Consider the following 21,389-nt stretch of genomic DNA (forward strand, 5'->3'; position numbering starts at 1 on the left):
TACCAGTATATATCCAGGACTTACATTCTGTTTGTTGGTATAAAGGGGCTGGAGGAGCTGCCGTACAGCGAAAGATTATAGAAACTGGGCCTCTTCTCTCTCGAACAGAGGAGATTGAGCATCTATGAGACAAACTTGGTTTTTTCTTTTGCATAGAGCATTTTGGACCCCTGTTAGATTACAAAAATTAAATAGTTCAATGTCTAATAGATGCTGGCATTGTAAGCTTGAAGTAGGGACTTTGGATCATCTTTTATTTTTCTGTCCCTATATATTAGCCTTTTGGAATTCGATCTGGGATCAAATAAATTCTTTATTAGATAATCCTGTAGCATTAACTTATGATACTGTGATATTTGGCATATCTATGAGGAAAAAGAGTCAGATATCGGCAAGTAATAACAAACTTTTATTGATTATGACAGGAGTTGCCATGCAACATATTACTACAAATTGGAAAGATCACACAAGACTTCATTTTAATTTCTGGTGGAATTCACTATGTCACATATATAGAATGGAACGTTCAATAGCAATACAAAATGGAAATTATAAAAGGTTTAATGAAATATGGGGGCCATTGACATTGTTTTGTAATGAATAAACACCATTTTCTTAACATTATTTATGATTGGAAGGGAAAGGGGAGGGTTTATATAAATGAAAAAAAAAAATAAAAATGTAAAAAAAGAAATATGACAAAGATTGATTCAATTAAATAATTGTATGGAAAGGGAGGGGGGAAGAAGGGTTTAGATATATATACCTTTGTTATGATCTTGATAGATTTATCAAGTGATGTTAGTAAATCTATGTATTACTTATGTTGTGCACTTGTTGAAAGTTTAAAAATGAATAAAGAATTATAAAAAAAAAAAAAGGATATCCCTCCCCCCAAGGTTCCTTTTTGTCTATTTCAAACTCCTTTACCTTCTGTCCCTTTTCAATAACATCAACAGTCTGGAGACAAATCTTTAATAGAAAACATGGAAGAAAAAATGTGTTCATGACAAGGGAATGTGAAAAGAAATAGGTTATGATTTGTTTATTCTCAATTTTATTTATTTATTTTTATTGTTTAGCAACAACGGATTTGGTGTTTGCTTATGACATCGGGAATGGACACGAGAATGTAACAGTGAGGTCTACTATCCCCTTCAATGATGATGAGTGGCACCAGGTCAAAGCGGAAATTAATATCAAGCTGGCCCGATTGAAAGTTGACAAGTTCCCGTGGGTGCTGAGGCCTTCCCCCCATCAGAATTACATCAACCTTGAATATGACAGGCCTCTCTATGTGGGTAGGTCAGTTTTGACCATGGCAACGGTTATAGCTTTAAAACAAGGTTTTAATTATTAGAGATGTGCAGGCAGAATTTTTTTCAATTTGTTTTGTGTTATTATTTATCCCAGGACAAGCATGCAGCATGTGGGTGATGTCATCCACGAAACCTCAGAACGGAAAGCTGCTAAAGTGTTTGTGTACTTTAAGAACTTTAGAAAGTTCATGACTGACTGCACCGTGCATGCATGAGTGCCTTCCCGCCCAACGTAAGTGCGCAGCTGCTCAGTTCTCTGTTTTCCGCAGAGCTACAAAATCATGTGTGAAATGGTCTCTGTTTTATTTTGCCTTCCCGCATATGTGTTTTTGACTGAAATTCCCTTTTTTTTTTTTTTTTCCGGTTTAGTAACACAAGAGAGAGAAAAGTAAAGTTTAGTTTCTTCCTTTATTTTTTGTAGGTCAGTTTCTTTCTAAGTAACGGAAGAGTCCTGTTGGACTGGAAAATGGCTAACGTCATCCCGCTCCACAAAAAGGGATGCAAGGCGGAGGCTGCGAACTACAGACCGGTGAGTCTAACATCGATAGTGAGCAAACTAATGGAAACTCTAATCAAACGTCAATTGGACACGATCCTGTCCGAGGAGTATCTACGAGATCCCCATCAACACGGATTTACAAAGGGAAGGTCCTGCCAATCCAATCTGATCAGCTTCTTTGACTGGGTAACAAGAAAGCTGGACATGGGGGAATCCCTAGACATCGTGTACTTGGACTTCAGCAAAGCATTTGATAGCATCCCACACCGCAGGTTATTGAACAAGATGAGTTTGATGGGATTAGGCGACACATTAACTGCATGGGTTAAGGACTGGCTTAGAGGTAGACTTCAAAGGGTGGTAGTAAACAGCACCCCCTCAGAAACAAAGGAGGTGATCAGCGGAGTGCCACAGGGCTTGGTCTTGGGCCCGATCCTATTCAACATCTTCGTAAGTGACTTGGCTAAGGGTCTTCAAGGTAAAATTACGTTATTCGCCGATGACGCCAAACTATGCAACATAGTGGGCGAGAGCACAACAGACAAAAGCACAGTGCCTGATAAAGGCTCAATATCCGACAGTATGACACATGAACTGCTCCTACTGGAGCATTGGTCAAGGACCTGGCAACTAAGTTTCAATGCCAAAAAATGCAAGGACATGCACCTTAGCAGCAAAAATCCATGCACGCCTTACACCCTGAATGGTGAGACCCTAGCAAGGACTGTAGCAGAACGATCATTAGTGAAGACATGAAGTCTGCCAATCAAGTGGCGAAAGCTTCATCCAAAGCTAGAAAATCATGGGTTGTATCCGTAGGAGCTTCGTCAGCCGTAAACCCGAGGTCATAATGCCTTTGTACAGATCCATGGTGAGACCCCATCTGGAATACTGTGTACAATTCTGGAGGCCACATTACCACAAAGATGTGCGAAGAGTTGAGTCTGTTCAGAGAATGGCCACCCGGATGGTCTCAGGACTCAAGGATCTCCCGTATGGGGAACGGCTGGATAACTTGCATCTATATTCACTCGAGGAACGCAGAGAGAGGGGGGACATGATCGAGATGTTAAAATATGTCATGGGCCGTATCCAGGTGGAGGAAAATATCTTTTTTCTAAAAGGTCCCATGGCAACAAGAGGGCATCCGTTGAAACTCAGGGGTGGGAAATTTCATGGTAACACCAGAAAATATTTCTTCACCGAAAGAGTGGTTGATCGTTGGAATAGTCTTCCACTGGAGGTGATTGAGGCCAGCAGCGTGTCAGATTTTAAGAAAAACTGGGATTGGCACGTGGGATCTCTTCGGGGAGGGAGTTAGGGGGTGAGACATTGGTATGGGCAGACTAGATGGGCCTTGGCCCTTTTCTGCCGTCAGTTTCTATGTTTCAGGGCCTTTGTTTTCACCTCAGCCTTTAGCTTTCAATTTGTCTGATGCGGTTTTCCCTCCCATGAGGCGATTTTTCCCTCCCATGTCCTGCCCTTAACTCGCTTTAAAAAGTGCGGCAGGTTCCAGCGCATTATTTCCTTAACAGACCCACATAAGTGGTGTATTCAGTGCCTTGACCCAGACCACCACGTTGAATCTTGCAAGCGTTGTTCAATGCTTCAAAAGCATTCTATTAAAAGCCGCTTTTTACAACAAAGACTTCTTTTCGGTACCGTGGAGGGATCATAGGTACTTTCGACACTGTCCAAGCCAACAATGTCAAAAGCATCGCCATCGTCTGAGGTACCTGCTTCCATGTTGGTGTCGCAAGCTATAGCTCCATTAGGTAAGCCAGCTAAGAAATCACCAGCGCCAAACAGAGACCATTGATGCGGCTCTCTTCAACTTCGAGAGGTGCATCTTCATCCATATCATCCTCTCCGGAGCAAACCACGGCACCTTTGATACCAGTGTCTAAGCCATAGGTGTCGGTGTAGGCCTTTAAGGAGAAACTCAATGCTCTTTTTCAATTGGAGTTTGGAGATATGTTTCAACTTGTTACCCCCATGTCGGCTCCTCTGGTACCTGCCCAGCCTGAGCATCGCCCTATGTAAGATGCAGGTACCACTGCTTCATCAGAACCACGTCACTCTTCATCGAGCCATGCTTGTAGGCATCGCTCTTCCAGACACCAATCTTCTTCAAGGTGTCAACATAGGATGTGTCATTCATCTGGCCATCGCTCACGTCATTCTTCTCCACGGCTGCATTCCAGTAAATCTGGCAAGCATTCTTCCAAGTCTAGGCACATCTCTCCTAAGCGTTCAGACAAGTGCAAGAAGTCTTCCTTGCCTACTCCATTGGATCAGTATCGACCCAAATGCCAGTACCATTCTCCCTTCAATTCCAGTGGATTCAGACATTTGTCTTGGTTCTACTCATGACGCATCTCCATCTACTACAGAAGCTTCTCTCCTTGCACCACTTGTCACAGAAAGCCTTCTCCTTCTGAGCTGGTCTCATTTACTCGTTTATCAGACAAATGAGTAAAGATATGTCTGTAAAATTGGAAGCAGATTCCAAGTATTCAGAGGAATTTATAGAGACTATGGACTACAAACATCCTCCTAAGGAATTTCTTAAGCTTCTATTGCATGACATCCTAAAGGAAACTCCCAAAATTTGGTAGTCTCCTTTTTCTGTCCCAGCTGCTCCTCGGAAGCTTGATTCTTAATACAAAATCATCCCCATTCCTGGTTTTGACAAACTTCAACTTTCACATCATTCTCTCATAGTGGAATCCACTCTCATAAAATCTGTTCCTTCTAAAGTCTACGCCACAGTTCCTCCAGGGCGAGAAGGTCGAACAATGGACAGATTTGGTAGACGTCTTTACCAAAATTCCATGCTGGCTAACAGAGTCATCAACTATAATTTTTATTTTACCTGTTATCTCAAATATTGGGTAAAACAAATGCCTAACTACTCTGTTTCCCTGACAATAAAACCTATCCTGAAAATAAGCCCTAGTTAAGATTGACCCCCCTGAACCCCCCCCCCCAGAATGTCCCCGACACTCCCCGACTCCATCCCTGACACTAGTGCTGCCCAATTTTCTGAAAAAAATCAGACTCCTCAATTCAGTGACCTGACATACCTCTGCTCAGAGGCTTCCTAAAGTGCCGGCAGCGCTCTGAACGGGCTGCTTCACGGCCTTCCCCACCGGTGCATTCCCTCTGCCGAATCACTGATGGAGGAGTGTGTGGCGCAGTGGTTGTAGCTACAGCCTCAGCACCCTGGGGTTGTGGGTTCAAACCTTGCGCTGCTCCTTGTGACCCTAGGCAAGTCACTCAGTCCTCCATAGCCCCAGGTACGTTAGATAGATTGTGAGTCCACCGGAACAGATAGGGAAAATGCTTGAGTACCTGATTGTAAAACTGCTTAGATAACCTTGATATGCGGTATATAAAAAAACCTAATAAACTTGAAACTTGATCAGTGATGTGGCATAGGGAATGCCTTAAAGCAGCCCATTCAGAGCGCTTCCACTGCTGCTGTTTTTGGAGGCCTGAGAGCAGAGGGTGGGTGGTGTTCTGCTGTACAGGGGGATGGGAGGGAGGGATAGAAAGATGCTGCACAGGGGAATGGGTGAAAGGGGAGGAAATGTACTGTACATGTGGGGGGAGGGGGAGAAAAGCAATAGGAAGAATTGGGATGGAGGGGTGGAAGGGAGAGATGATTGTTGTACATGAAAAAAAGGACATTCCCCCCCAAATAAGCCCTAATGTGTTTTTTGGATCCCAAACTGTCTTATTTTTGGGGAAGTTGGAAGTCAGAGTTCCAGAATATGTTTACCACTCTCACACAACTCAGACAGAATATGGTACAATCTTCATACGATGCCTTTGAGCATCTTGAGTTTCTGCAATATCTGTGGCCATGAGAAGGCTTGCATGGCTCAGGATAGCGGACTTGGATGTTAACCTCCAGGATAGGTTAGCCAACATTCACTGTCTGGGAGATGAGCTTTTTGGAGACACTATTGAGAATGCAACTCAAAAACTTTCAACACATGGAAAGTCTTTCAATTCATTACCTAGACCTAAGCCTAAATCATTTGCCTCTAAATCTTTCAAGCCCTCTTCTTCCTATCAGAGGCGCTATACAGCAAAGTCTACTCCTCCTTCCAGGCTGCAGTAGAAAAACAGCGGCAGCAGTGTCCTCAAAAGCCTCAGACCTCTGCTACTCCCAAGACAAATTAGCCTTTTTGACCGTTTAATAGAGAGCATATCTTCAATCAGTGTAACTCTGCCACTTCCTATCCCCATTGGAGGTCATCTTCAGCATTACCATTATCGTTGGTAGTTAATCTCCTCTGGGTTCTCAATATCATTCGAGAAAGTTATTCTCTTCATTTTATCAACATTCCTCCAGATCATCCTCCAAGAGAGTTTCCTTCCAACCCGCTACAGTCCTCTCTTCTTCTCCAGGAAGTCGAGTTTCTGCTCATTCTCAATGCCATCGAGAAGGTTCCTTGGGACCAGCAGAACATGTTGTTTTATTCCTGATATTTCCTTGTTCCAAAGAAGACAGGAGTTCTTCAGCCGATATTGGACCTCAGAGCTGGCATTGCTGGCAATGTTGTACCGCCTACTGGATCGCAATGATTGGTTATGCTCTCTGAATCTCAAGGAGGCATACACTCATATTCCCATTCACCCAGCCTCTTGCAAGTTTCTCAGATTTCGGGTGTGAAATCATCATTACTAATACAAGGTTCTGCCTTTTGGTCTCGCATCATCTCCCAGAGTTTTCACCAAGTGCCTGGTGGTGGTGGACTCACTGTTTTAAAATCTTTCCCTATCTAGAAAATCATCTCATCAAGAACCCTTCGTCTCAGGGTGTTATTATAGCGAGCACTACAAAGATGTAGAAGATGAAAAAGTGAGGCTAAATGGAAACAACCACAATGCAGCAATCCTCACTCAACAGGATTAAGTATAGGATGGCAAATGGGCTCATAAAGTCATTTACATCAATACAGAAATCCAATGTAGATGTTTTAACTTGGCTCATATCACTGCCTCCTCTATCAAATGCAGTTTGTTTATTTACTTCTGTATTATTTTTTAGAAATAAAAAGTAATTGACAGCGCAATATCTTTTTACTTATCGTTTTTAATGCAGTGTCTTTAGCATGCCCCGACGGGACCCGTTTTGCCCACAAGAGCTTTCTCAAGGGTTCATAGAGGAGCTCTTATCCAGCATCCTTCCTCATTTGGGGCTAGAGAAAAACTGTTTCCGTGAAAAAAATTTCCAACTGGTTGGCCGCTTGTATCTCATTTTGTTATGCTCAGGCTGGGCTGCAACTGGAGGGTCATGTCACAGCCCACAAGTTTCTAGCTATGCAGCTTCACATTTTCTCTGCTCTACTCCCATTGATGAAATCTGCAAAGCTTCTACTTGGTCCTCGGTTCATACTTTCACCTCTCATTTTGGCCAAGCAGTCTTACAAAATTTTATTTTCCTTAACGCCAGCACTCCAACCATCCCATTTTTGGTTAGCTTGGAGGTCACCCACATGTGAGAATATGTTGCCTGCTTGTCCTGGGATAAAGCACATTCTTACAGTAACAGGTGTTATCCAGGGACAGCAGGCCTGGTTGGCTTCTCTGCTAGCTATCTAAACTGAGGAGACTCGCCCTGTGCTGGGCGGGAAAGCGCTCGCGCTTTCGCGGTGCGGCTGGCTCGAAACTTCTGAAGTTTTCTACAAGCAAGTATGTTTGCGAGGCTGTCCGCATCCGTGCTCCGTGGATGACGTCACCTACATGTGAGAATATCTGCCTGCTCTCTCTGGATAACACTTGTTACGGTAAGTAACTGTGCTATTTCATGGGGTGATAATGCATGATGAACAAAATAGCACCCACTATTATAAAACAAAGTGATAACAAAAGGCTGGTTAGCAGTATTGATTTTGTGGAAAACTGAACTATTTGCAGATGGCTATAAATCATTGGTTATATGATGTCAGAATCTTGTTTACAGTATCTTTAGATAATTCTTAAATTTCTTCAACAAAAAGTATCTCAGCCTGCACAGAGCTCCAGGTTTTTTTTTTCCCGAACAGATATATCCTGTATCCTTTTTCTTATTTGCTTAAGAACATTTGCATCAAGATCCTGAGTCCACAATATTGGAATACTATGAATATTTACAGAGGACAATTCTAAAATTACTTACACAACTGTTTGAAAGTAGCCCTTCCTCCGTAAAGGTGAAAGCTGCACTGAGAACAGACATTCCAGGGGTGGAGGAATAGTTAGATCATACAAGAAAATTGAAAAAGTACATGATGGTTGGTGGGATTGATTGTCACCCAATGATGCTCAGGTTTTTGCTGACCACTGCCAGCATTATGCCTGGAAATTCAATGCCGGACCATGTCTGGTCTTTGGTATTGGATTTCCAGATTTGCAGACCTGGCTAAAACATAGCCGGTTCAGGCTTATTAAATTTTCTTGTCCACTTAGGGATCCAAAGTCCATACAAATGAATTACAATAAAATCAATATTTAGTATTTAATGCAATATTTAGCATTTAACCAGCTATGAGTTACTGCATAAAGACAGGACTGACTTTTATGTGGTCCTACTTATGCAATTACTTTGGTTGGTTAACATAACATAAGAACATAAGCAATGCCTCTGCTGGGTCAGACCTGAGGTCCATTATGCCCAGAAGTCCGCTCACGCGGCGGCCCAACAGGTCCAGGACCTGTGCAGTAATCCTCTATTTATACCCTTCTATCCCCTTTTCCAGCAGGAAATTGTCCAATCCTTTCTTAAACCCCAGTACCGTTCGCTGCCCTATAACGTCCTCTGGAAGCGCATTCCAGTTGTCCACCACTCGTTGGGTAAAGAAGAACTTCCTAGCATTCGTTTTGAATCTGTCCCCTTTCAACTTTTCCGAGTGCCCTCTTGTTCTTTTATTTTTAGAAAGTTTGAAGAATCTGTCCCTCTCTACTCTCTCTATGCCCTTCATGATCTTGTAAGTCTCTATCATATCCCCTCTAAGTCTCCTCTTCTCCAGGGAAAAGAGACCCAGTTTTTCCAATTTTCAGCGTATGAAAGGTTTTCCATCCCTTTTATCAGACGTGTCGCTCTCCTCTGAACCCTCTCGAGTAACGCCATATCCTTCTTAAGGTACGGCGACCAATATTGGACGCAGTATTCCAGATGCGGGCGCACCATCGCCCGATACAACGGCAGGATAACTTCTTTTGTCCTGGTTGTAATACCCTTCTTGATTATACCTAGCATTCTATTCGCTCTCTTAGCAGCCGCTGCACACTGTGCTGTCGGCTTCATTGTCATGTCCACCATTACCCCCAAGTCCCTTTCTTGGGTACTCTCCTTCAGTAATATCCCTCCCATTGTATAGTTGTACCTTGGGTTTCTGCTTCCCACATGCAATACTTTACATTTATCCCAGGACAAGCAGGCAGCATATTCTTTACGCATGGGTGACGTCACCGACGGAGCCCACGGTACGGACCTTTTTACTAGAAAGTTCTAGTTGGCCGCACCGCGCGTGCGCGAGTGCCTTCCTGCCCGACGGAGGAGTGCGTGGTCCCCAGTTTCTTCGTTTCCGCGGAGCGAAGAAGACGTGTGTTTTTCAACGTCGTTGAAATACTCCTTTTGCCTTCCCGCTCGCGTTCTTTTTTCGATTTTTTCACCTTCGGGTGCTTTTTTCTTTCTATTACAAAAAAAAAAAAAAAATTTCTTTCTTTTGCTTTATTTTTTCGTTCCTGCCCCGGCAGGGCCTGTTAACACGATCCAGGCCTCGGGGTTTGATTTTGCGGAGGCCGTGTTCCCATTCATGCCCCCGCAGCCCGGTTTTAAGAAGTGCCAGCGGTGTGCACGCCCGATCTCCCTCACTGACCCACACAACTGGTGCTTACAGTGCTTGGGACCGGATCATCGGGCGGATTCCTGCACCCGCTTTGCCACTCTTAAAAAACGCACTTTGAAGAATCGTCAAATCCAACAAAATCTACTTTTCGGCACCGGCCCGACTATGGATTCGACCTCTTCATCTGCGGCACCGTCGAAATCGACACCGACCACTTCGACACCGCCTGAGTCGACATCGGCGCCCCCGGCGCCAGGTAAGCCGGCTAAGAAGCCTTCCACCCTTGAGCGCCCTCCCACTTCGGGGACGACACCAGTCCTTTCGGCTCCACGCCGAGCCAAAAAACGCTCCACTCCGATTTCGGTGAGTGCCTCGTCATCGGCCCCCTCATCGCCGGAGTGTAGAGCGGCACCCATGGAACCAAAGAAGAAAAAAGTGGTTCCGGTGCCTCCCCTGGATGACCGCATTGCGGCCATCCTCCAGGACAAGTTGCAGGAACAACTCCACAAGCAACTTAAGCAGCTCTTACCCTCTATCTTGGCACCGCTGCTCTCGGTACCAGACCGGCCCGAGCCCCATACCGTCCAACCGGTATCCACTCCCTCGGTACCTATGGACTCCTCCATGCCCATTCTCTCGGCACCACATCTCCATTCCCATGCCGAGGCTATGGCCTTGACGACGACCGATCCTCCTCGGGACCGGACAGGGCACCGGTCTCCTCACGACTCTGACCGGCACCGTACTTCTCGGGACCGAGACAGACACAGGTCTACATCACCCGGTAACGTCTCGGTACGCTCAGGCAAATCTTTGTCTAAAACTCACCATGCCGAGCCTTCCACTCCAGTCTCTCGACACGCACATACCGATGTCAGAGACCCGGACCTATGGGAACAATCCCCTACCGGTACCGAGGAGGATGCATCATCGTCGGATGAAGAGCCTTCGGCACCCGATACCGCATCTAAACCTGAACAATCTTCCTTCTCTAAATTCCTCAGGGAGTTGTCGGGTGCTTTGTCTTTGCCTCTAGAATCTGACTCTAAGAAGTCACAAGCTTTCCTGGAGGCATTAGATTTCGATCAACCTCCCAAAGAGTTCCTAAAGTTGCCCGTGCATGATATCTTACGGGAAACTTTTTATAAAAATTGGGAGAACCCGCTGACTGTCCCTGGGGCCCCCCGTAAATTGGACAGCCTCTATAGGGTTATACCAATCCCAGGATTTGATAAACCCCAACTCCCTCATGAGTCTCTCCTGGTGGAGTCCACTTTAAAAAAGACTCAGGGCTCCAGTGTCTATGCCTCCACCCCTCCTGGCAGAGAGGGCAAAACTATGGACAAGTTTGGCAAGCGGCTCTATCAGAATGCCATGCTTGCCAACAGGGCAAACAACTACTCGTTCCATTTTTCATTCTACCTCAAACATCTGGTAATGCAACTCTCCGCCATGCAAAAGTACATGCCAGAGCATAAGGTTCCACTTTTCCAACAGCACGTCTCTAGCCTGCTTCAACTAAGAAAATTTATAGTGCGCTCTATCTATGACTCTTTTGAGCTCACCTCCCGTGCATCTGCCATCGCCGTGGCCATGCGCCGCCTGGCCTGGCTCAGGGTCTCTGATCTGGACGTCAACCATCAAGACCGATTAGCCAACGCCCCATGTCTTGGTGATGAATTATTCGGAGAGTCCCTGGACACTACCACGCAAAAACTCTCTGCCCATGAGACCAGATGGGACACTCTCATAAAACCTAAGAAAAAGGCTCCACCTGCTCGTCCTTACAGGCCACAAACCTCCTATCAACGCAGGTTCTCCGCTAGGCCGCTCAATCCACCTCCACAGCAACCTAGGCGGGCCCGCCAACACCAGCACACCCAGGCTCGTGCCCAGTCTAATCAACCGGCCAAGGCTCTTCCTCCTGCCAAACCATCTCAGCCCTTTTGACTCCTCTCTCCAGGGCTTAGCCAGTCTTCCACCCTCATTGCCTCTTCCTCAGCCGATCGGAGGCAGGCTTCACATCTTCATCAGCCGTTGGGAGGTCATCACATCGGACCAGTGGGTCCTAAACATCATCCGCCACGGCTACTCTCTCAACTTCCAGACTCTTCCACCAGACAATCCTCCCGTAGAGTCTGCTTCTCTTTCAACTCAAACCCCCCTCCTCCTGAGGGAGGTCCAATCCCTCCTTCTACTCAATGCCATCGAAGAAGTACCTCTGGAACAAAGGGGCCGGGGATTCTACTCCCGTTACTTTCTAGTTCCAAAAAAGACAGGAGACCTACGTCCCATTCTCGACCTCCGGGACCTCAACAAGTGTCTCGTCAAGGAGAAGTTCAGAATGCTCTCCCTTGCCACGCTGTACCCTCATCTCTCTCGGAACGACTGGCTATGTTCCCTGGACCTCAAGGAGGCCTACACTCACATCCCAATCAATCCATCCTCACGTCGCTACCTACGATTCCAGGTGCACCATCGCCATTATCAGTACAAGGTGCTACCTTTTGGCCTGGCATCATCTCCCAGAGTGTTCACCAAATGCCTCATTGTGGCGGCGGCCTTCCTCAGGTCTCACAACCTCCAGGTGTTTCCCTACTTGGACGATTGGTTAGTGAAAGCACCTACGTCTCCACTTGTGCTACAAGCCACTCATCATACCATCTCTCTCCTCCATCTTCTGGGGTTCGAGATCAACTACCCCAAGTCGCATCTGCTTCCCACACAGCGACTTCAGTTCATCGGAGCGGTTCTCGACACCACACTAATGAGGGCGTTTCTCCCCTCCGATCGTCAGCGAACTCTGCTACGCCTGTGTCGTCAGATGCTCCTTCATCACTCCATTTCTGCCAGACAAATGATGGTCCTCCTGGGCCACATGGCCTCGACGGTACATGTGCTTCCCCTGGCACGACTCCACCTCAGAACACCTCAATGGACTCTGGCCAACCAGTGGTCACAGACCTCGAATCTTCTTTCTCATCCCATCTCTGTGACATCGTCTCTTCAGCGATCTCTACAATGGTGGTTGGACTCCTCAAATCTTTCCAGGGGCCTTCTTTTTCATCTGCCCCCGCATTCCATGATCATCACCACGGATGCCTCCCCTTATGCATGGGGAGCTCACCTGGGAGACCTACGCACCCAAGGTCTTTGGACCCCGCAGGAGCGTCTCCATCACATCCATTTCCTGGAACTACGAGCCATGTTCTATGCTCTCAAGGCCTTCCAGCACCTTCTTTGCCCTCAGGTTCTGCTTCTGTGCACGGACAACCAAGTTGCCATGTACTACATCAACAAACAGGGCGGCGTGGCTGGAGATTTTAATGCTGTAATGGATCCATTATTGGATAAAAAACCAGGTAAAAATATTAAATCTTTAGGTCTAGATAATTTAGTTCGATCATGCGATTTGAAGGATATATGGCGTATTCTTCATTTTAATGATCAGGAATATTCATTTTGTTCACAGGTTCATAAATCATTTTCAAGAATCGATTATATTTTTGTTTCAACAAATAAAGTGCAACAAGTGATTAAGGCCTCCATTGATCCTATTATCATTACGGATCATGCGGGAATATGGATAGAATTACAATCAGATCAATTAGAAAATAATAGACCTCTTTGGAGATTTGATAATGCATTGCTAGTGGATGACAAATTTTTGGAAAATTTTAAAACACAAATTAATGAATTTTTTCAAACAAATTTAGTGGAAGATACATCTATAGAGAATGTATGGGATGCATTTAAAGCAACTATGAGGGGTAATATTATATCATATTCAGCATTTATTAGGAAACAAATTAAAAAACAATATAAAGAATTAGAAAAAGAAATAAAAATATTAGAAGCTAAATTGATAAGTAAATGGGAATATAAAGTTTTGCAAGCTCTTTTGAAAGTAAAAGGTAAATATAATGAATTAACTTCAAAAATGATAAGAAAAGATTTGTTTTCCAAGCAAACAGTGTATTATGGAAATTCTAATAAGGCGGGAAAATTATTGGCAAATTATCTTAAGGCTAAAAAAAGGAGAACTAATATTAATGGAATAAAAGATGATAATGGAATAATAACAAATCAAACAAATAGAATATTAAAACAATTTTTAAATTTTTATAAAGATCTATATTCTTCTGAACCTTGTTTGGAGAAACAAAAAGATGGAAAAAAATTTTTAGATTTAATTAATGGACCTAAAATTCCTGATCATATAAAACGAAGTTTAGAAGAACCTATATCATTAAAAGAATTAGAATCAGCATTGAGATCTCTTAGAGTTGGATCCGCTCCAGGTGGTGATGGTTACACAGTAGAATTTTATAAAACATTTCAAAATATCCTCTCCCCACATTTATTAAAATTATATCAAACACAACTTATAAAAGGTAATATAAAAGGTACTATGGCTGAATCAATAATAATTGTTTTGCCTAAGCCAAATAAAGATCCTACTTTGGTTTCAAACTACAGGCCTATATCTTTGATAAATGTTGATAATAAACTTTTGGCAAAAATTTTGGCTTTGAGATTAGCCAAAGCTCTCCCACATATTATAGATATGCATCAAACGGGTTTCGTTGCTAAAAGACATTCCTCCAATAACTCTAGACTATTATTTCACATGCTAAACTTGTCAAAAAAAATGGATGAACCGGCTTTTACAGTTTCATTAGATGCTGAGAAAGCATTTGATAGGGTAGAATGGAATTTTATGTATCAGGCTTTAGAATGGTTTGGTATAGGTTCTGGATTTATACAAATGGTAAAAACATTGTATAGCTTCCCGATTGCAAGATTAAATATTAATAATATGATATCTGATGGTTTTCAATTGCAGAGGGGAGTTAGACAAGGCTGTCCTTTATCTCCTTTGTTATTTGATGTTGTATTAGAACCCTTATTGTTAGCAATACAGCAAACGAGGGAGATACAAGGTATTCCATATTCAGATATGGAATATAAAATTTCGGCTTATGCTGATGATATTTTGCTTTATTTGAGAAATCCAGAGTCTACCTTATCTTCTTTATTGGAAATAATTGATAAGTTTGGCAAATTTTCAGGTTATAAAATTAATTGGAATAAATCTGAAATTATACCTTTGAATGTTCACTGTGTAAAAGGATTATTTGATACTTTTCCATTCATATGGAAAGAAGAAGGATTTAAATATCTAGGCATTCAAGTTAAAAAAACAATTGAAGATACTGTAAAAGAAAATGAAAAATATGTATTAAAAAAAGTTACGGAGTTATGTGAGCAATGGAACCCATTACATATTTCTTGGTGGGGAAGAGTTCAAACTATTAAAATGATGATGTTGCCTGTAGTTTGCTACCAAATGAGTATGATACCTATTTATTTTCAGGGGTCCTTTTATAAAAAGCTTAATAGAATTTTAACAAAATTTCTTTGGCTTGGTAAAACACCTAGAATAGCTTTAGTAACCTTACAAAAATCAATTAAGGAGGGAGGGGTAAATTTTCCAAATTTTTATAGGTACCATCAAGCCTATATTCTACGTCAGGGTATGTATTGGATCCTCCCAGAACTTATAGATAATGCACCAGATTGGTTATATTTGGAATGGCGCCTTATGTTTCCCCTAAATTTAGTTCATCTACCAAGTATTAATATACCTAAAAGATACAAAGAAAATAAAATAATAATGGATACTTGGAAAACATTGAGATTTATTGATAAATTAACACCCATCCCAATATACAAATCAACTAATCAATCCATATGGATAAACTCCAAGATCAAAATTGGCGGAGCTCAAATCCTTTGGAAGAACTGGATTAATGCAGGCATTAGAACTCTAGATGATATTATATCAGAAGGTAAACTGCTGGATTTTTCACAATTGCAACATAGATTTGGTCTCAATAAAACACAAAGTTTTAAATGGTTGCAATTGAAGCAGGCCATTCAGGTTGGGTTCCCTGAATGGAAATCATTAAACAATCAATATAGTTTAAAATTCTTATGCTTTAAAGCAGACTTCCTAGGACATCAAGCCGCATTGTGGTATAAATTAATATCTGGATATTTAAATAAAAAACCAAAAAATGGTCTAAGAGACATTTGGAGCATTGAGATTGGACATCAAATTAATGCATCTCAATGGCCACTAATTTGGTCTTGGAGAATGGGATGTACAGTGTCAGCATCTATGAGACAAACATGGTTCTTTTTATTACATAGAGCTTTTTGGACCCCTACCCGTTTGCAAAAATTAGACAGTTCTAAGTCTAATAGATGCTGGCATTGTAATCTAGAACCAGGGACATTAGATCATTTATTATATCATTGTCCTTATATAAAAATTTTTTGGAATTCAATTTGGCCACAAATTAATAAATTAACGGAAAATCATATTGCAATATCATATGATACAATTTTATTTGGAACAATGATGAGAAAAAAAAGTCAAATTTCACCAGAAAATAACAAGCTTTTATTAATTATGACAGGGGTTGCCATTCAACATATAACTAACAATTGGAAAAATTACAACAACCTAAATTACACATTTTGGTGGAATACAATATGTCATATTTTTAAAATGGAAAGAACAATAGCAGTACAAAAGGGGACATATATTAAATTTATAAAAATATGGGGGTCATTGACAAAATACTGTAATGAATAAATAATATAATGTTTTCTTCTTTTCTTCTTTTAAGGATCTTTTTTTTTTATGACACACATAAAGGGGGGGTAAGAAAAATTAATTTATACATAGTATGTTATAATATATTATACAAAATGTAACGTATGAAAAAAAGGTAATAAAAGGGTGGGGGGAGGGAAATGGGATAAAAATTGTTTAGATTATATTGTATTAGATATAAAAAAGTTATTGAATATTTATCAATTGTATTCTAATATGTTGTATACTTTTTATAAAAATTTGAAAATTAAAATATTATATTAAAGTAATGAAAGGGAGGGGGGAGGGTGAGGGGGGAAAATCAAATTCAGATATATAATGTATTAGATATAAAAGTGATAATATGTATTTATAAATTGTAATTAATTATTATGTACACTTTATGAAAAATTAGAAAATAAAAAAATAATTGGAAAAAAAAAAAAAAAACAAACAGGGCGGCACCGGATCTCGCCTCCTTTGTCAGGAGGCTCTTCGCATTTGGACCTGGGCCATGGCCCGCAGTCTCTTCCTCAAGGCTGTCTACATCCAGGGCGAACAGAACTCCCTGGCCGACAATCTCAGCCGCATCCTTCAACCTCACGAGTGGACTTTGGATCCTCCCACGCTCCACTCCATCTTTGCTCGCTGGGGCACTCCGCAGATGGACCTATTCGCAGCTCCTCACAACCATCAGCTGCCCCAGTTCTGCTCCAGACTCTTCTCTCCTCATCGTCTGGCCCCGGATGCATTCCTTCTCGACTGGACGGATCGGTTCCTCTATGCCTTTCCTCCTCTACCTCTGATGTTGCGGACTTTATCCAAACTCCGCAGGGACGGAGCCACCATGATCCTCATAGCTCCCCGGTGGCCTCGTCAACACTGGTTCTCCCTTTTACTTCAACTCAGCTCCAGGGAGCCCATTCCTCTACCTGTGTTTCCTACTCTACTTACATAGCAACATCAGTCTCTACTACATCCCAATCTGTCTTCCCTCCACCTGACAGCTTGGTTTCTCTCGGGCTGACCTCTTCAGGAAATCTGTCTCAGCCTGTCCGTCTCATTTTGGACGCCTCCAGGAAGCCGGCCACCCTCCAATGTTACCATCAGAAGTGGACCAGGTTCTCCTCTTGGTGCCTCCGTCATCATCACAATCCCACCTCCTTAGCGGTGGAAACTGTTCTGGACTACTTACTCTCCCTGTCCAACGCAGGCCTCAAGTCTACCTCAATCAGAGTCCATCTCAGTGCCATCACGGCATTCCATGAGCCTGTCCTAGGAAAACCTCTCACGGCTCACCCTCTGGTTTCCCGATTCATGAGGGGCCTCTTCAACGTCAAACCACCTCTGAAGCCTCCTCCGGTCGTCTGGGACCTGAATGTGGTTTTGTCTGCCCTCATGAAACCTCCCTTTGAGCCTCTTGCCACAACTTCGCTCAAATTTCTGACATGGAAGGTTCTTTTCCTCATTGCCATCACCTCTGCCAGGAGGGTTAGTGAGCTTCATGCACTGGTTGCCGATCCACCGTTCACTATTTTTCACCATGACAAGGTGGTTCTGCGCACCCATCCAAAGTTCCTTCCAAAGGTGGTCTCAGCCTTTCACCTCAACCAGTCCATTGTTTTGCCTGTGTTCTTCCCGAAGCCTCATTCACATCCCGGAGAACAGGCATTGCACAGTCTTGACTGCAAGCGTGCCCTGGCTACTATCTCGATCGTACAAGGGCTCACCGCTTGTCCCCTCAGCTCTTCCTGACCTTCGACCCGAATCGTTTGGGTCGACCGGTCTCTAAACGGACGCTATCCAACTGGCTTGCAGCTTGCATCGCGTTCTGTTACGCTCGGGCCGGTCTGTCACTAGACGGTGCTGTCACGGCCCACAGGGTAAGAGCTATGGCCGCTTCTGTTGCTTTCCTCCGTTCCACACCCATTGAGGAAATCTGCAAGGCGGCCACCTGGTCCTCAGTTCACACATTCACTACTCACTACTGTCTGGATGCTTTCTCCAGACGGGATGGGCACTTCGGCCAATCTGTACTTCAGAATTTATTTTCCTAATGGCCAACCATCCCTCCTCCCTCTTTGTTAGCTTGGAGGTCACCCATGCGTAAAGAATATGCTGCCTGCTTGTCCTGGGATAAAGCACAGTTACTTACCGTAACAGGTGTTATCCAGGGACAGCAGGCAGATATTCTTACGTCCCACCCTCCTCCCCGGGTTGGCTTCTTAGCTGGCTTATACTAACTGGGGACCACGCACTCCTCCGTCGGGCGGGAAGGCACTCGCGCACGCGCGGTGCGGCCAACTAGAACTTTCTAGTAAAAAGGTCCGTACCGTGAGCTCCGTCGGTGACGTCACCCATGCGTAAAGAATATCTGCCTGCTGTCCCTGGATAACACCTGTTACGGTAAGTAACTGTGCTTTCTCAACGTTAAGTGTTAAATATTGTCATTTAACCAGCTAATGCTGACTCCACTCCTGGAACACATGCAAAATAGCCGGTTTTGAGATAGGCATTATGGGATTCTGGAATTTGCGCCTGTCGTGTGTCAATCACTGACAGGTGCTGCTTCCAGAATTGTGGCTACCACAGACCCTAGGCCAGGGTTTCAAAGGCCTACATTTCTGACAGGTGCATCAGAAAATCATGCATTGTGACACTTATTCTGGTGCCGCCCCCTAACCATGCCTACCTCTACGTTAGGCAACACTGTGTGCCAGGGATGTAGGTACCGGTCGCGGAAGATGCCTAGTGCCACCTATTTGTTATGTTGTTTTATAATTGGCTTTTAATGGCATGTTCAATTATTGTATCCCATTTAAGTTTTAATTTTTCTTTTTTGTTTTTGTTTTTATTGTAAATGATATATTAATTAATTTTTGAACAATTTGTACATCGCCTAGAAATGTGATTAGGCGATAAATCAAGACATTTAATAAACTTGGAAACTTGGAAAAACAATTAAATTATGCACCGTTAGGCACGCTTCAAACGCCTACTGCTGCCTAACTTTAGGTGGCCCTTATAGAATTCCTTACTGATTAAGTGCTGTTGAAAATGACTGGTTAGCCCCAAACAAGCAATTTAACTGTTTCTGGTCAGTTTAAGTCACTTTGAATCTGAACTCTGGTATTTTAAAATCGTGGTAAAACAAAATTTTATCTGCGCAAAAAACAGGTATAAGTGACTGTGTCTTCATTGCATCCATTTCAAAGATCACATACATGCATGCTTTAATTTTCAGAGCTGGTGCAAAGCTTGTGGATAAAACATAAATGTGGCCTTTCACCTAATCCACACTAGGTCAAAGTTGCCCTGCAATGAATAGTGTTCAGTGTTGATGGGCAACTGAATGTTAAAACAGTATGTCATTTTTGAGGGACTTTGTGCTGAGAGCTGATCATTTGGGGGTATTGGTTAAAAGACTTTTGTAAAACTAGGGCATTGAAGCGTGGCTGATGGGAAGTACTGGGACATGAGTTCCAAACTGTCTTTAACACAGACTCTCTTGAAAGCTTTCAGTTAATGTATTTCTGTGCTTGCTGAGATCCATTTCAAACATTCATGCAGGCTCTGCAGAATACAAGCTGAGGCCATTTCTTGGCTGCCTTCGAGGGCTGAGGATGAATGGGGTGACCCTGAACCTGGAAGGCCAAGTCAATGATACAGAAGGTATACTGCTGAACTGCTCAGGCCACTGTTACAACCCACGATATCCATGTCTTAACGGGGGCCGGTGTGTGGAGAGATACAGCCATTATACCTGTGATTGCAACCTTACCGCTTTTGAGGGTCCTTTCTGCACCAGAGGTAACTTTGTATCTTTTGCCATAGCCATGCTTACATACAGAATATGAAAAGCACTGTCCCTGATTTAAGGAGATGTTCTCTGACTTAAAAGATGTCATGATTTTTTAAATAACAACAAAACCATGGTCAGGGAACACAAGGAGTTGGCCATGGAACCACAAAATAAATCAAAAATGGTTTATTGATGACCTGACATAGATTTTGTTTTCAGATTTTGCCTGCATCAGAAGTCTGAAACATGTATTATAAAAACTCAAATTATTACACAATAATATAAATAGTATAAAAAACCCACAAATAATGTGTAAACCATATAGAACTAAAATTCAGATTATATTGGTGATATCAAAAGTTAACCAATAAATAAAAATAAATCATTTTTTTTAAAAAAGCAATGTTGCTTAATAGGCAAAAGTAAGATTTAACAAAGTATATTAAAATGAGCAATGGAAATATCTTTTAATGATTCTACTGTACTTCATAAGTTCCAATTCCTTGTGTCAGTAATAAAGCTCCAATAAGAACATAACATATGAATAGCCTTACTGGGTCAGACCAACAGTTCATCATACCCAGTAGCCCGTTCTCACAGTGGCCAATCCAGGTCACTAGTACCTGGCCAAAACCCAAGGAGTAGCAACATTCCATGCTAACAATCCAGGGCATTTTAGAGATTGGTTGGAGGTGAATGAGCTTGGCTGTTTTTTTTGATTGAAATATGGCTAATGTCTGAGGAAAATCCTACAATTAAGGAAATAGGCTATAAAATTATTGGGTTATGTAGAGAAAAAAGTGAAGAGATGGTGTTACTATTATCTTGAAAGATTTTTTGTACATTGCAATTATAGATTCTGATTGTTCTCAAGTTTTGGAAATCTTAGCTTATGCAATTAGTGATACTACTCTGAATGATTCTTTAAACTGCATATTATTTTCTCCGAGGACAAGCAAGGATAATATTCTCACATGATGTCATCCTTGGAACCCAGTACGGACACTACCGAGTGCATTGTCACTTTAAATTTTTTAAAGTAGATCCTATTTTTGTATGGAAACAATAGTGAGTTCTTTGTTGGATAACTTGAAGTTACAGGGAAATACTTTTAAAACCAATAGGAAGAAATTTTTTTCACTCAGAGAATAGTTAAGCTCTAAAATGCGTTGCCAGAGGATGTGGTAAGAGTGAGATAGCGTAGCTGGTTTTAAGAAAGGTTTGGACAAGTTCCTGGAGGAAAAGTCCATGGTCTGTTATT

General features: G+C 42.7%; 1 protein-coding gene across 2 annotated transcripts in view; it reads left to right on the top strand.

Annotated features, from left to right (window-relative positions):
* The window catches only part of CNTNAP1 (contactin associated protein 1), a 412,393-nt gene that overhangs the window by 185,518 nt on the left and 205,486 nt on the right, over positions 1-21,389 (top strand). For both annotated transcript variants that reach the window (XR_004536808.1, XM_033918597.1), the window contains exons 17-18: positions 1,083-1,301; positions 19,897-20,136. Coding sequence is in view for 1 of the 2 variants with exons in the window: in XM_033918597.1 (XP_033774488.1) it covers positions 1,083-1,301; positions 19,897-20,136 (459 nt within the window). In the remaining variant the exon portion in view is untranslated. The remainder of the gene's footprint in view (positions 1-1,082; positions 1,302-19,896; positions 20,137-21,389) is intronic.

The sequence above is a fragment of the Geotrypetes seraphini genome, chromosome 13 (assembly GCF_902459505.1).
Source record: "Geotrypetes seraphini chromosome 13, aGeoSer1.1, whole genome shotgun sequence".
NCBI lineage: Eukaryota > Metazoa > Chordata > Amphibia > Gymnophiona > Dermophiidae > Geotrypetes > Geotrypetes seraphini.